Consider the following 13,861-nt stretch of genomic DNA (forward strand, 5'->3'; position numbering starts at 1 on the left):
CTGCCTACCTATATCTCTCTCTTTCTCTCTATCCATCCGTCTATCTGCCTGCCTATCTGTCTATCTAGTTATGGTCTCTCTCTCTCTCTCTCCCTCTCCCTCCCTCATCTCATTATCATCTATCTCAGTGTTTCTCCACCTTTTTTTTAAATACTTTTTATTTTATTTTTTTTGTTACATAGACGACACATACCCACAACAATAAAAAAACACAAAAAACAAAACAAAAAGAAAAAAAACATCATCACATATAGCATGTCGTTTGGTTACAAGTGTTTTAACATTTATCATTCTTATACATTTATTATTTCATTTAATAGGTTATAATATACAGTTTGGGTTGCTTTGTTTACCATCCCTTCCTCCTGTTATAACACCACCTTATTTTCCCTTTCTTTTCTCCCTTCCTCCCTTCTCTACTTTCTTCCTTCCTGCTCTCCTTTCCCTTCCTTCTTCCTGTACCTTTCTCCTACTCCTGCTCTCCTTTCCCTTCCTTCTTCCTGTACCTTTCTCCTACTCCTGCTCTTCCTCATCCCCTTCCTACCCTCTCTCCTCCTCTTTCTCTCCTTTCCATCCTCCTCTCCTTACCTCTTTCTTTTCACCCTCTCTCCCTTCTCTACTTCCTTCCTTCCTCCTCTCCTTCCCCTTCCTTCTTCCCTTACCTCTCCTTTACTCCTACTCTTCCTCTTTCCCTTCCTACCCTCTCTCCTTCCTTTTCTCTCCCTTCCATCTTCCTTTCCTTTCCCTTTCCTTTCTCCCTCCCTCCCTTCTCTACTTTCCTCCTTCCTCCTCTCCTTCCCCTTCCTTCTTCCCTTACCTTTCTCCTACTCCTGCTCTTCCTCTTCCCCTTTCTACCCTCTCTCCTCCTCTTTCTCTTCTTTCCATCCTCCTCTCCTTACCTCTTTCTTCTTTTCCCCATCTTCCTTTCATTCTCGCCTCCTTTCTCCCTTTCTCCCAACTCTCTTTCTGGGAGTTGAAGTCCACACACTTTCAAGTCTCCAAGGTGGAGAAACACTGATCTATCTAATTAATATAATTATTTCTCCCTCTCTTTTTCACTCTCTCTCCAGCGCACACACGCAAATGCATAGGGCAGCTCACCTCACACACAGGTAACTCCGGGCGGCTTACAACATTATGATGCATGTCTCCCCATAGGAGAGGAGATGGGGAAGCCGGGGGCCCAGAGATCACCCTGGGGATGCCGAGGATGCCCCAACTCAGCCCCTCTTCCCGCTCCAATCATGTGCCGCTACTTCCTCTGAGCGCAGTGCTTTATTCACTCCTCAGAGTGTTCACAACTTTGCTCCTTCCAATTTCTCGGCCCAGGAGGCTCGCCAGGCTCCACCAACCCTGGGCCCCCATTGGTCCAGCGGGCCGAAGAATGCGAGAGGGGTGTGGTTGGGAGGGAAAAGCGCGTGAAGAAGGACTTTATAAGGTCTCAATTCTCAAGGTTGTTGTTCTCCAAAAGGTCTTAGACAACATTTTATTCACCCAGCAAGAGTGTAGTCAAGCAAGTGGAACCAGTTTCAAATTAAAAGAGGGTTGCGACTATTTCCACCGAGTATAATTAAACCAAACATTAAATAGAAATAATATAGGTGGACACCGGTTAGCCAACTATTCCTGTATAGGGCTTTAATCTTTTTTTTAAAAGGACGAAGAAAAAGGAAGCATGGAAAGAGAGGTAAAAAGGACCAAGGTCAATGATGGTGCATCCACACAGACACGAATAACCTCGTGTGAGGAAGGAAAGTAAAAGGGGTGCTTGAAGGCTAAAGAGCCAGGTGGGAGAGGCTTCGGGGAAGCGGCAGCATTAATGGTTTCTCTTTCTTTTTGCAGTGTGTTTGTTTGTCATCACACAAGTGAGTGTTAGGCTCCGCGGGTCTCCCCACCATCTCCCAGCTGAGGCGATATATTTTTTCTTCTTTCTCATTTAAAAAGCTTGTCGCGAGTCCAGGGAAGCGAGTGAGGTTCCTCATTCTGCCTGCCTGTGAATCTCATGACCGCCAGAAAAAGAAGGGGGGACTGGGTGGCACCCCTTTAATTAAAAAAAAAGCCTACCTCAGTTCCCCTCAGATTAAAGAAACTAAGCAAGCGGCAGGACGAAACAGCAGGAAGAATGCCTCTAGCCCTCTGCCTGAGTCCCCACGAGCTGTTGAGCAAAGCGAACGGGGGAAGAAGACGACGGCTCTCCCCAACCCAGGTCCTCACCTGGCAGAAAGCGCCTCTCCATCTGCGACCCCGCTAACCCGGCTCTACCAGCAAGAGACATAGGAGAAGGACAGGGCCCTTAACCAATCGACAGCTGGCATACCTCATCACAATGGGGGAGGGATTTCTTGCCAGGAAACGTGAAGATTGGACAACGGCCGAGGCTCGGTTTTTTTTCCCCCGGGAATAAAAGTGAGCATAGAGTAAGGTGGCCAGATTATAACATGGGGCGACTGACGATAGTTTGAGCGGGCGCGGCCGGCGCAAACTACCGTCAGTCACCCCGTGCTCATCAAAACAAGTCCGGGGAGAGTAGGTGTTGGGCAGGAAGGCTTCTGGTGGCTCCTGGGCGGCGATCCCACCGCCACCCGCCAGCTCACTCACTACGCTACCCCGCCCATGCTTGTCACTTACTCTGGGTGAGTTCGGAGAAGCGGCGGCCCCAGGAGTCAGGAGAGCCGGGACAGGCTGGGAAGTGGACGGAGCCAGAAGGGGTTCCACGGAGGAGTCTCCAGCCGCTGCGCTCGCCTCGCCCGCTGGCCCCTGAAGTGCACGAGGGATGCTTTGGCGGAAAGGTGCCGCTTCCAGACCCCGCCGAGGGCCACACACACAGGTGGCTCTTTTCAGAGAGGCAGAGGCTTTCCCACGGCTTGTCCGGGTGGAAGTGGGGCTGGAAAGGCAAGCTTGCTTCCCCGCCCATCCGCCCGCTCACTCGCTATGCTACTCCACCCATGCGAGTGGCAGCAGATGGGCGGGGGAGCGAGCGATCGAAGAAGGTGCCAAAATTAAAAAGCGGGATCTTTTGAGAATGGCCCAGGACGCGGGAAAAATTATGAAAAAGCGTGCCTGTCCTGCAAATGCGGGACGTCTGGTCACGTTAAGATAAGGTGACCAGATGTCCCGATTTCAGTGGGATAGTCACGCTTTATAACAATTTGTCCCGTTTCCTGCTGCGTTTTTAAAAAGTCCCAATTTTCTGGCTTCATGTTGAAACCCCAGTGGATTTGCTTAAGAAATCCTAACCGGGGCAAGACAAAAGACACCCTGTCTAATCCCTCTCTCTGTCTCAGTACTTTCATTGAAGATATTAAAACGTTAAAGCAACAAAACGGACCCCCCACGCCCCTTTTACTCACTTTTATAAGAAAAAATGACCAAGTACCATAGAGCTGCAGAAAACACTTGGCTAGAGAGGGAAGCGACTGTTACTTTCTGGATTTTCCGGAGGGCAGAGGCACCGAGGTTGGAGGTATGCTCCAAAATGGTGGCAAAGTTTCTTTGAAAAATATTTCCCTGACTAATTTCACCATTGTAAGTTGCTCAGTTCTTTGTATTAACATCTACATCATTCTGGATTGACTTGGAATGCTCATTTGTGCCTGCTGGTAAGTGAACTGGTTTTTTTTCTTTTATTTTTTTAATGTATTTTAAAATAATATTTTATTTATTGTGCATAGGATTTTTTAAAATATTTTTATTCTGTGTGGATTCTTTTTTTAAATTGTCTTAGACTATTTAAAAAAATTCTATCCAAAATAAATTCTATGCACAATACTTTGAAATGTTTTACTTCAATTTATTCTGTGTGGATTCTTTTTCTAAATTGTCTTAGACTATTTAAAAAAAGATTCTATCCAAAATAGAAAATACCAGCTGCAGTTATTCACTTAAGAACTGTGGCAAGAAAGGTGATATAGTGACCAAAGTTACTATGGCATTGAAAAAAGTGACTGATGACCATTTTCACACTTAGCGACCATTTTCACACTTAGCAACCATTGCAGCATCCTCATGGTCACACGATCAAAATTTTGATGTTTGGCAACAGATTCGTATTTATGATGGTTTCAGTGTCCTGGGGTCACCTTTTGACAAAGTCAAATGGGGAAACCAGATCCACTTATGCTATTAAATTATCAGCTGCAGTTATTCACTTAAGAACTGTGGCTAGAAAGGTGGTATAATGGGCTTAGTGACCAAAGTTACAATGGCATTGAAAAAAGTGACTGATGACCATTTTTCACATTTAGTGACCATTTTCACACTTAGCGACCGTTGCAGCATCCTCATGGTCACGTGATCAAAATTTTCATGTTTGGCAACAGTTACAATTTATATTTGTAAATTGTAGTTATGTTGAAATAAAAAAAATATTACAATACTATTTTTGCATTGTATGAAAATTTTTGTTGCTCCGTATAAAATTTTTAATCAAGCCCCCCCCCCCCCCGGTCAAAGGTGTCCTTCTTTACCAATCTGAAAATCTGGTCACCTTAGGAAAAGCAGTAGGGATTCCTACATCTGTAGATAATCAAGTGTGGGAGAAAGAAGGAGAAATCAGCAACAAACTAGTAGAAATTGTTAAGTTCTGAGTAATAAGTTAGAATATATATTTACTCCTGGTCACTATAGATAGACATATATAGGTAAACATATCACATAAAGTTTTATAAATGCTCTTAGTAGTGCTTTGTATAATAATAAGCAGCATTATCTTACTCTGTTCCTACATCTTTTTTCCTATCCCCATGCTTGAACAAATGAAAAGAGATTACAACTGATCTTGTGCATGGATTTCCCCCCTCAAAATCTACATCTTCAGTGGGTTTTCAAACTGTCAAACCCTCCATTTGAGCCTGGAGACTCTGCTAAGAGTTGGTGTGGATCCGTTTGGTATTGAGAAATCAAGGAAGGACACAAATTGCTTAACCTACCGTGATTTCATTATTTTATACAGCAATTTTGATAAGATCTGGGTGTGAAGAAGATTACAGGGCCCACATGGAGGCTCTGGGAGGGCGAAAAATGGGCCTCCTGGAAGTCTGGAAATGGGTGTATTTTTGGCCTCTGAAGGTAGGAGGAGGTCGTTTTCACCCTCCCAGAAGCTCAAGGAAAGCCTCCAGAGCCTGGGGAGGGCCTCCTAGAAGTTCCAGAAGTCTGGAAACGGGCCTGTTTCCAGCTTCCGGAGCCTGGGGGAGGCCGTTTTTGTCCTCCCAGAGGCTCAAGGAAAGCCTCTGGAGCCTGCGGAGGACAGAAAATCCCCCTCTGCCATGGTGCAAAAGTCCAAGTAGGCCACTCCCCCATGGCCACGCCCACCCAGCAACCAGGCAGAGAACCGGTTGCTAAAATTTTTCACTCCCACCCCTGATCCTAATCCAAGTCATGCCCAACTGCAAAAGTCTTTGAAATCTCCAGAAGATGCCATATCGATAAAAGTAACTAGCAACAGAATATTAAGCCATTTTGACTTTGCTCATAGTAAAGCGGAGATAGTAGACTGCTCACAATCTTTTAGGTTATTCCAAAAAACATTGGAATAGAGATGTGCTTGATTCAGTAGAAGAGGGATATTTTCTTTGCTGCATATTCAATTAAATCAGTTGAGAATTTTTGGGCACATTAAGATGATCAAATGTATTTATGGGGTAAGCTTTTGAGAAATACATGAAATTCACAGGTTTAGGCTGGGTTTCAAATAAGCAGATGGCTAGGAGGGAATTGTAAACATTGTTTTTCTCTTTTTGTCAGAGCTGGAATGTTTAAACTTTGTAAATCAACAAAACCTTTGTTACGATTACTAATTGTTACATACATATTTTAAAAATCCAAGCTTTCTTTCTATCTTTTTCTTGTTTAGTTTTCCTTGCTAGCTTTTATTGTTGTTTTTTTTGTTTATTACTTCGTCTTGATTGCTTTTTTAAAAAGGCAATTAAAAATTGCAATTTAGTGTCAGTTTGGAGCCCCGGGAATTATATAGGCAAAGCTATCAGATATAGTTGGGGAATTCAGATGGGGTAAATTACTCCAGGGGTCGGCTGCCTCGGGTTCGCCCGGGTTCAGGAAGACCCGTAGCCAATGTTATGGCCAGTTCGGAGAACCCCCAAACCCCTGGCTGGCCCTGCCTCATCCACACCTCTCCTCCCACCCCACCAGAGGTGGGTTCCTACCAGTTCGCACCTATTCGGTAGAATCGGTTCGTCAAATCTACCGAACCGGTTAGAAGAGTTTCTACCAGTTGACCCGGAAAGCAGGCCACACCTACAGAAGAGGTTCCAAAAAATTTTGAAACCCACCACTGGTCCTTGGATATGATTATTCTACACTATCAAGCTCATATTTATAAAACTCAGTGCCTCTGTGAAAGGTGAGGATGACTACTGCGTTTGTGGTGCAATCAGAAGATTGCGTGTGTTGAAGTTGTTTTAACGCAAACCAAAGATGCCTTTTAAAAAACAAGTTTACATCATATTCTTATGCATGCCAGTGCTGTGTGTGAGGTAATTTAAGGTGGTTCTGACAAGTGTCATCGGCATCTTCATATCCGGTCACATGGGCAGCAAGCCACTCCCATCTGGTCACATGGGTGGCAAGCCACTCCCACAAAGGAGGTCACACACACAGAGTAGGTTCGAACAATTTTTGAAACCCACCTCTGCACCCCACCCTTCCCAGAAATCTCCACACGGCCCATTTGGATGTGAGGTAAGTTCAGGGTTCCTGCAGAGGCTCAGGGAGGGGGCAAAACAGGCCTTCTAGAAGTTCCAGAAGGCCAGAAATGGACCGGTTTCTGGCCTCCGGAGGGCCTCCAAAGCCCAGGGGAGGATGTTTTTGCCCTCCAAGAGGTTCGAGGAAAGCCTCCGGAGCCTGGGAAAGGCAAAAATGGTTCCCCCACCAGGGTGCAGGAGGCCAACTAGGCCATGCCCACTCAGCAACTGGGCAGAGAACTCATTGCTGAAATTCTTGAAGCCCACCCCTGAAGTACTCTATTTTCTCTCTGGAACCCCCTCCCCATTTAAACACTGTTAACAAAGCAACAGTTCAACAGTAGAATAATTTCAAGAAGTGTTGACTTATTGGATGTCAGATACTTACAGTGTTATCAGTCTAGTAAATAGATTATTGAAAGATACATATTCTGAAAAGGAAAGAAGGACCACTACCAGAAATGCAGAAAATGCAAATCCTCATAGGGTGAAAATGATTCAGCATCCAATAAGGGTCAGAACAGGATCTTTTCCCTCAATCCATTTGTTATAATAGATGTGGCTAGCCTGTGGCCCTTCAGCCTCTTCTTCTGCACCCGGACTCCTTCCCTAATATTATGCTGTCAAAACTGGCAACCCGCTCAATTATAATATCACATTTGTTTATGCTTCTTTCAGCAAGCAAATATATCCTAAGAGTTTGTAAAGCCTTCGACAAGCTTAATGTACCTAATTTGTTGGAGAATGAAATGACTTGAAACAAACAACAAACAACAACAACAACAGAGAATTAAACTAAAAATTAAATCTAGGTGGAAAATTGATTGCGGAGAAGCCCAAACGTACCAATTATGCATTGTGTAGAATTTATATTCAGGAATATGAAAAACAGTAAATAGAAGGTCATTTTACCATTGTGACATTTGCGTTAGTCCCATGTCAGGTGTGAATTGAATCATGGTGATGGAAACAAGGTTTAAGGTACTTTTTCCCCCCTTCCAGTTTGCATGGAAAGTATTTCTATAAATGGCTGGGGCAGGGCTTCTTATGTGAGCAGTATGCGCAAGAGAATAAGGAATAGCCTGTCCAAGCAATGAAGTTTGATCTTTTGTGATTCCCTCAAGCTAACACTCCTTCAGTTAAGTGGTAAAATCGGCATCGCGGTAGTGTTGAGGCTTCGTTGGCAGATGTTTTTTCTAGGCATTCCCTTCCCATGGGATAGAGACTGTCCAATTGCAAAAGGATATTGCACAAAAGCAGCAGGAAAGCTAGGCCAAAGTAATTGGGACTTGCGAAGAAGCCCTGAGGCATATACAAACCATCTAAGTTTATTTTTGTCTCAGAACAGTGTTGTGTGAGATCTGGTTTGTCTTATGTTCATGTTCTTACCCAGCCTTAGCAGAAACAAGAAACAGACTCCTTGTCCCCCCAAAAAACCCTTTTTATTTATCTTCTGTGAATTAATGGCATTCACACACCAAAAAGTCCAGACAAAAGTCCTTCAAAGAGTTAACTGCAGTAACAAACCTTGTCGTTCCTTGCAATAATTGCCAAGCTGTAAGCTCACAGCGACAAAGCGGCACATTAAGGTCTGGCAAGCAGTCTCTGAGGCATGAAACACAATGAGCCAAATCTTCAGAAATCCAAACTGTTGTCTTCTACAACCATTCCTTCTATTTATTCCCCAGCCAGGGAGGGGCCATTCAGCATCCACATGTGCCTTGTTTCCCGAGTCGACTCCTTGTCCTCAGTTGTTCTCCTCTCCTAATTGCTCTGCGTATACGTGCATCTGGAACAGGCCCCAGCTGTTCTTCCTCTCCACTTATCTCAGCCTCCAAAGGCAGCTGCCTCTCTGGTGGGAAATGTCAAATGTCCCTGACTCTATCTGTGTCTGATCCAGTGGTGGGATTCACATTTTTTTACTACCGGTTCTGTGGATGTGGCTTGGTGGGTGTGGCAGGGGAAGGATACTATAAATTCCCACCCACTCCAGGGGAAGGATAGTGCAAATTCCCCATTTCCTCCTGATTAGCTGAGACTCAGGAGGCAGAAAATAGATGGGGCAGGGCCAGTCATAGGTGGTATTTCTCTGAAATACTCAAAATTTCCCCTACCGGTTCTCCAGAACTGGTCAGAACCTGCTGAATTCCAACTCTGGTGCCAACCCCCAAAGGTTTTCAGAAAAGTCAGTTTTGAACTTTTTCCATAAGTGGGATAATATTGGAGTCAATCAAACTTCCAATCGGAGCCATTCTAGAGCACTGGGCCTTAGAGTGGAGAACTGGCACCTCTAACCTTTAGTCACTTGAATTCCTAAATAACCCATGAGTACCTGAAAGTTATTTCTGAACTTGGTGACTCCTTAACAAGCAATCTTTTGAACCCCCAGTTCAGCAGAGAGTCCCCGAGGGGACCAGGGATGTGATGTGTGAAATCCAGCAACAAATAGGAGGCATGTATCGCCCTCGGGCACCGACTGAGAAGACCAGGCGGCAGGCAGCCTGGGAGTAGGAACTCAAAGGCTGAGAGCCAGACTAGACACGGCTTGTTCCTGGCAGGAGTTCAGCAATAACTCTAGACGACAGGGAAATATGGAAGTTGGTATGTGTGTTTGCATGTGTGCATATAACTTAAAGCAGCTTAGTTGTACTGTAGCAAACTAGCCAAGTGGCTGGGCATAAACCTGGCTTTTAAAGTAATTGAATGTATATACACCTTGTAAAAAATAAAACAGAAGTATAAAAATAGCCCAATTGTTTTACCCTAAAGATCCTTTTCCAGAAGTTAGCTACATGGTTCTAAGAGGTTCAACCAAGCAAGGCATGAAAGCAAGCGAAGACCTTGCTGCCCCTGCTGAGAAAAGTTCCCTATAGCTGAATAGTCTTTTCCAATCCCCATTTTGCAAAATCACAAGACAAAATGCCAGTATAATTGCTTTGTTTAGAATTATTCTTCAAGCCTTTTGCTTTCAGAATAACATTTTGAAGCTAACCTGCCAAAGAACTTTTGGCTAAGAATGTAGCTTCCAAAAGGAGCAACCTCCATGTCATTTATTTATTAAGCATATGGTGCTACTGTCATGTAGCCCTTCATGGTATTGGACCTGGGTACTTGAGAGACCGCCTGCTGCCAATTACCTCCCATAGACCCATTAGATCGCACAGGGTCGGCCTCCTCCGGGTTCCGTCTACCAGCCAATACCATCTGGCTACCACCCGGGGGAGGGCCTTCTCTGTAGCAGCTCCGGCCCTTTGGAATGAACTCCCCGCGGAGATTCGGACCCTCACCTCTCTCCAGGCCTTCCGGAAAACCGTCAAAACCTGGCTGTGCCGGCAGGCCTGGGGTTGATCAGTTCCCCTCCCCTCTCGACTGGTATGGCTGTATGACTCTTGTGTATTTTAATTACGTGTATTGTGTTTGTATCCCCTTTTCCCCTTTTGAGTTGTTCGCCGCCCTGAGTCCCTCCCGGAGAAGGGCGGCATACAAATAAACTAAATCTTAATCTTAATCTTAATGTATTGAAAACTTAAGTAAGACCAAAACAGAAATATTCATGATTTCACATGAGAAGAATAGGCCAATGGTCTGTGCATTTAGCAACCCATGGAGCTGTGATGACACGTGTGCCAGAGGTGGCACTCAGAGCCCTCTCTGTGGGCACGTGCACCGTTGCCAGCTGTTCTTTTGGTTTCCGATGCACCCATGCGCCCCGGCCAGCTGGTCTTTGAGCATGCCTTAGCACCGGTGCAGCGGAAACCCAAAGACCAGCTGGCCGGCACATGCATTTGCACCAACCAGATGGTTTTCAGGTTTCCAGTGCTCCGGCACGTGCATGTGCACACATTCTGGTTTGGGCACTCGGTGCCGAAAAGGTTCGCCATCACTGGCCTAGAGGTTTTCGCACACACAGAGAAAGAACATCTTATAAGTGGTATTGCAAAATCTTGTAGGTATTGTGCCACATACCATAATCATTTGCAACCATTGCTGAGATCAATTATTTTGTGGCGAGTTTTATAGTACAATTGTTTGCATTGCAATAGTGGTGACTATCTGTAGCTTGGGTGCAGGATGAGCTCATTCTCCGAGCTTGAGGGCTGGTTTCTGAACATTTCATTACCAGGCTAGTGGTTTAAACTCTGCTGAAGATGTTACCTAGCCTGAAAACGAAATGTTCAGAAACCAGCCCCCGAGCTCAGAGAATGAACCTTCACCCTCAATTGTTTACATAGCTTGGGAAATTCAGGATTATCCTTAGGAAGCATTTTCTTAGTTCTCTGTTGCTACAATGATTTCTGTCAGCCGCCCTCTGTCTGGTATAGCCAAATCCATTAGGCTCAAGTCTAACTTAAAAGAGCCTGATTTTTGTGTACTAGTATTATTGCAAACTCTCTTCTGCCTAACCACACACTAAAAAACAGACGAACTCAAGGGCAAAATCAGTGCTTTTCTTAACGACCCCATACAATCACCTTATCAGCTGCCTAGTAAAGTACTTGATGTTCTCATACCAAGTACAGTTCACTCCAGTGGTGGGATTCAAAATGTTTTACTACCGGTTCTGTGGGTGTGGCTTTTTGGGTGTGGCAGGGGAAGGATACTGTAAAATCTCCAATTCCACCCCACTCCAAGGGAAGGTTACTGAAAAATCCCCATTTCCTCCCAATCAGCTGGGACTTGGGAGGCAGAGAATAGATGGGGGCGGGGCCAGTCAGAAGTGGTATTTACTGGTTCTCCGAACGACTCAAAATTTCCACTGCCGGTTCTCTAGAACTGGTCAGAACCTGTTGAATACCACCTCTGGTTCACTCAAATGGCATTTGGGGCAATGACAACTGAAGTTCTTAGTCAACAGAGGCTATTTGGCCAGCTCAAGAGATCCCCAAGTAAAATGCTGTTGCTAGTGAGGTCAGGTTCCCTCCAAGGAGGGAAAGGTGGGGAACTACCACTGTCCCCCAATCTATATATTGACAGTGATTAGATCAGTAGTTGAATCTTCAAAGGTTGAATCTTTTATTAGTACTAGTACATTTGTGAAGGCTCCGTGAAGGTTGTTTCCACTCTCTGTGGCTTAGAGCTGCCATAGAACGCTCTGCTAAACTGGATGCTGTATACATATTATATTTCCCTTTATCGATGTTCAATAAAATACCATACAAGATTGGTAATTGAATGATTGGGATGATCAGCACCTGAAGGAGCAACATTAGGGCTGAGAAAGAACAAACAGTAACCATGTCTTTCTTGAGTTCAACCTTCACTTTGTTCTCCCAAAGATGCTTTTTCAAGAGGCAACTGGACTTTCTGTTTTTTTCTTTGCAGACTTTTCCTTCTCATCCAAGAAGCTTCTTTAGCTCTGACTGGATGGTGAGGAATGGAAGGATTTATGCTCCCTGCAGACAGTTACACATTCACTTTTTAGTGAATCATTAGAGATTCATCTGTGTCGTTGGGGTCATCTGAGTGTGGGTGCAAATGGGCATGGAACCTTCTTGGAACTGTTGAAAGGACTGTGTTGACACTGGAGATAGATAATGTCACATCCCTTCCCCTCTGTCGAGACAGGACTGTTCAGTTTTGTCATAGATGGCCTCTTTGATCCCTGTTTCAAACTAGCAGTTCTCTGTTCAAAATGTGGACTTCCATTCCCTACCATCCATTCAGAGCTTCTTGGAAGAAGCTTCCTATTGTTGATGAGAATGTTTGCCTTGCCCTACCTACACTCTTGGGGGCTCTTAGCAAAATTGAGATTCACTCTCCAGGACCAAAGTATTACTTGCCAAGTTTGAAAAGACCAAGCTGTTAAGGATGACCTTAATTCTACTTTAAAGCGACAAAGGATAGCATGGACTAAATATCTTGTGCCTTGGTACCTTGGTACTCAACTACTTTGAAACTTATCAGATTTGGTACTCAACACATTTTGACATGAAAATTTTGTTCCAGTACTCATGTTTGGTTTGGTACTCAACACACAAGCTAGAACTAGTCATTGTCGTCTGTGTTGTGACTCACTACATTATTCCTTATGGACAAAATTGGTTTGGTACTCATTGTTTTTGATACTCATCCTGCCTCCAGAAACCAATTAACTATGAGTGCCAAAGTACCACTGAATAGCATTTTATTTCTGGGTAGAGGAAACAAATTACACCAAGTCAAATCAGCTTCTATATCAGATAAAACAAATTAACCAATGAAGCATTGCATGGATCTTATGTTCAGGAACGTGAAAAACAGTAAAGAAAAAGTGATCTTACCTTTTCCATACCTGTGCTGGTACCAAGTCCAATCACTGGGATAGCATTCCCGTCATTCAGTCTCAAACGGTGACTTTTGGAGGTAAATTGACTCCTGGTGATGCAATTAGGGTCTCCCATAATTTTTCTCCGTACTCCCGCAGCCAAGCTCCTGAAGGAAATGATAGTTTTCTATGTGTGGCTTGGGTACTTTTATCTCAGTGCAAAAGTACAGGAGGTCTTGTGCAACTAACCGCTGCTGAACCTGTTGTAGAACAGGCTCTACAGGGCAAATATTTTCTCTGTTAAATACTGATATTGACATCCTTGGCATTTCATTGGCAGAAATTACTGGGAGGCAATTTCCTCCTAGGGAAAGAGTGTTTGAAAGGTAGCCTTTATGTTCTAAGTGACTTGGATGAGTGAAGATTGTTGATATGCTAGAAAGAAAGGCTGCTACAGTAAAGCTTTAGCCAAGCCCTGTGTAAATCTTATTTTATCATCTGAAGTGATTGCCTAGTATGAACAGCTGGGGATGATTTTGGCTGATAGCACTAGCAATAGCACTTAGATTTATATGCCACTTCACAGTGCTTTGCAGCCCTCTCTAAGCCAGTGATGTATTACCGGGATTGGCCCATCCCACTTTTGTGGGCATAGGAGGCAGGGTGCAGATCCTGTCAACTCAATTATTCCAGCTAGCGGAATCCAGGAGAAGATTGACCCCAACCTTCCTGATCTTTCATCTGGCTCTGCCCCAATGGGGAAGTATCACAGTGGAGGTGGTTGATCAAGTAACAACAGAGCCCATCTCCTCTGTCCAGACTCCACTGTTGTAACATAAGTGTAGGCATGCATAGGTATGCTGGAACACTATGCGGAACTAGTCAGCAGTAATGATTTACCATAAGGTCAGAGGTTACA

The 13,861-nt window shown here is 44.4% G+C and overlaps 1 protein-coding gene across 2 annotated transcripts in view; it reads right to left on the reverse strand.

Moving 5' to 3' along the window:
• Positions 1-13,201, reverse strand: part of AKR1D1 (aldo-keto reductase family 1 member D1) — an 82,074-nt gene extending 68,873 nt beyond the window's left edge. The window contains exon 1 of one of the 2 annotated variants that reach the window (XM_032220546.1): positions 12,959-13,201. In XM_032220546.1, coding sequence (XP_032076437.1) covers positions 12,959-13,078 — 120 coding nt within the window. In that variant the 5' untranslated portion in view covers positions 13,079-13,201. The remainder of the gene's footprint in view (positions 1-12,958) is intronic. The other variant, XM_032220545.1, reaches the window with a different exon arrangement.
• Between the last annotated feature and the right edge of the window lie 660 nt (positions 13,202-13,861).

This window comes from Thamnophis elegans, chromosome 7, assembly GCF_009769535.1.
Source record: "Thamnophis elegans isolate rThaEle1 chromosome 7, rThaEle1.pri, whole genome shotgun sequence".
Taxonomy (NCBI): Eukaryota; Metazoa; Chordata; class Lepidosauria; order Squamata; family Colubridae; genus Thamnophis; species Thamnophis elegans.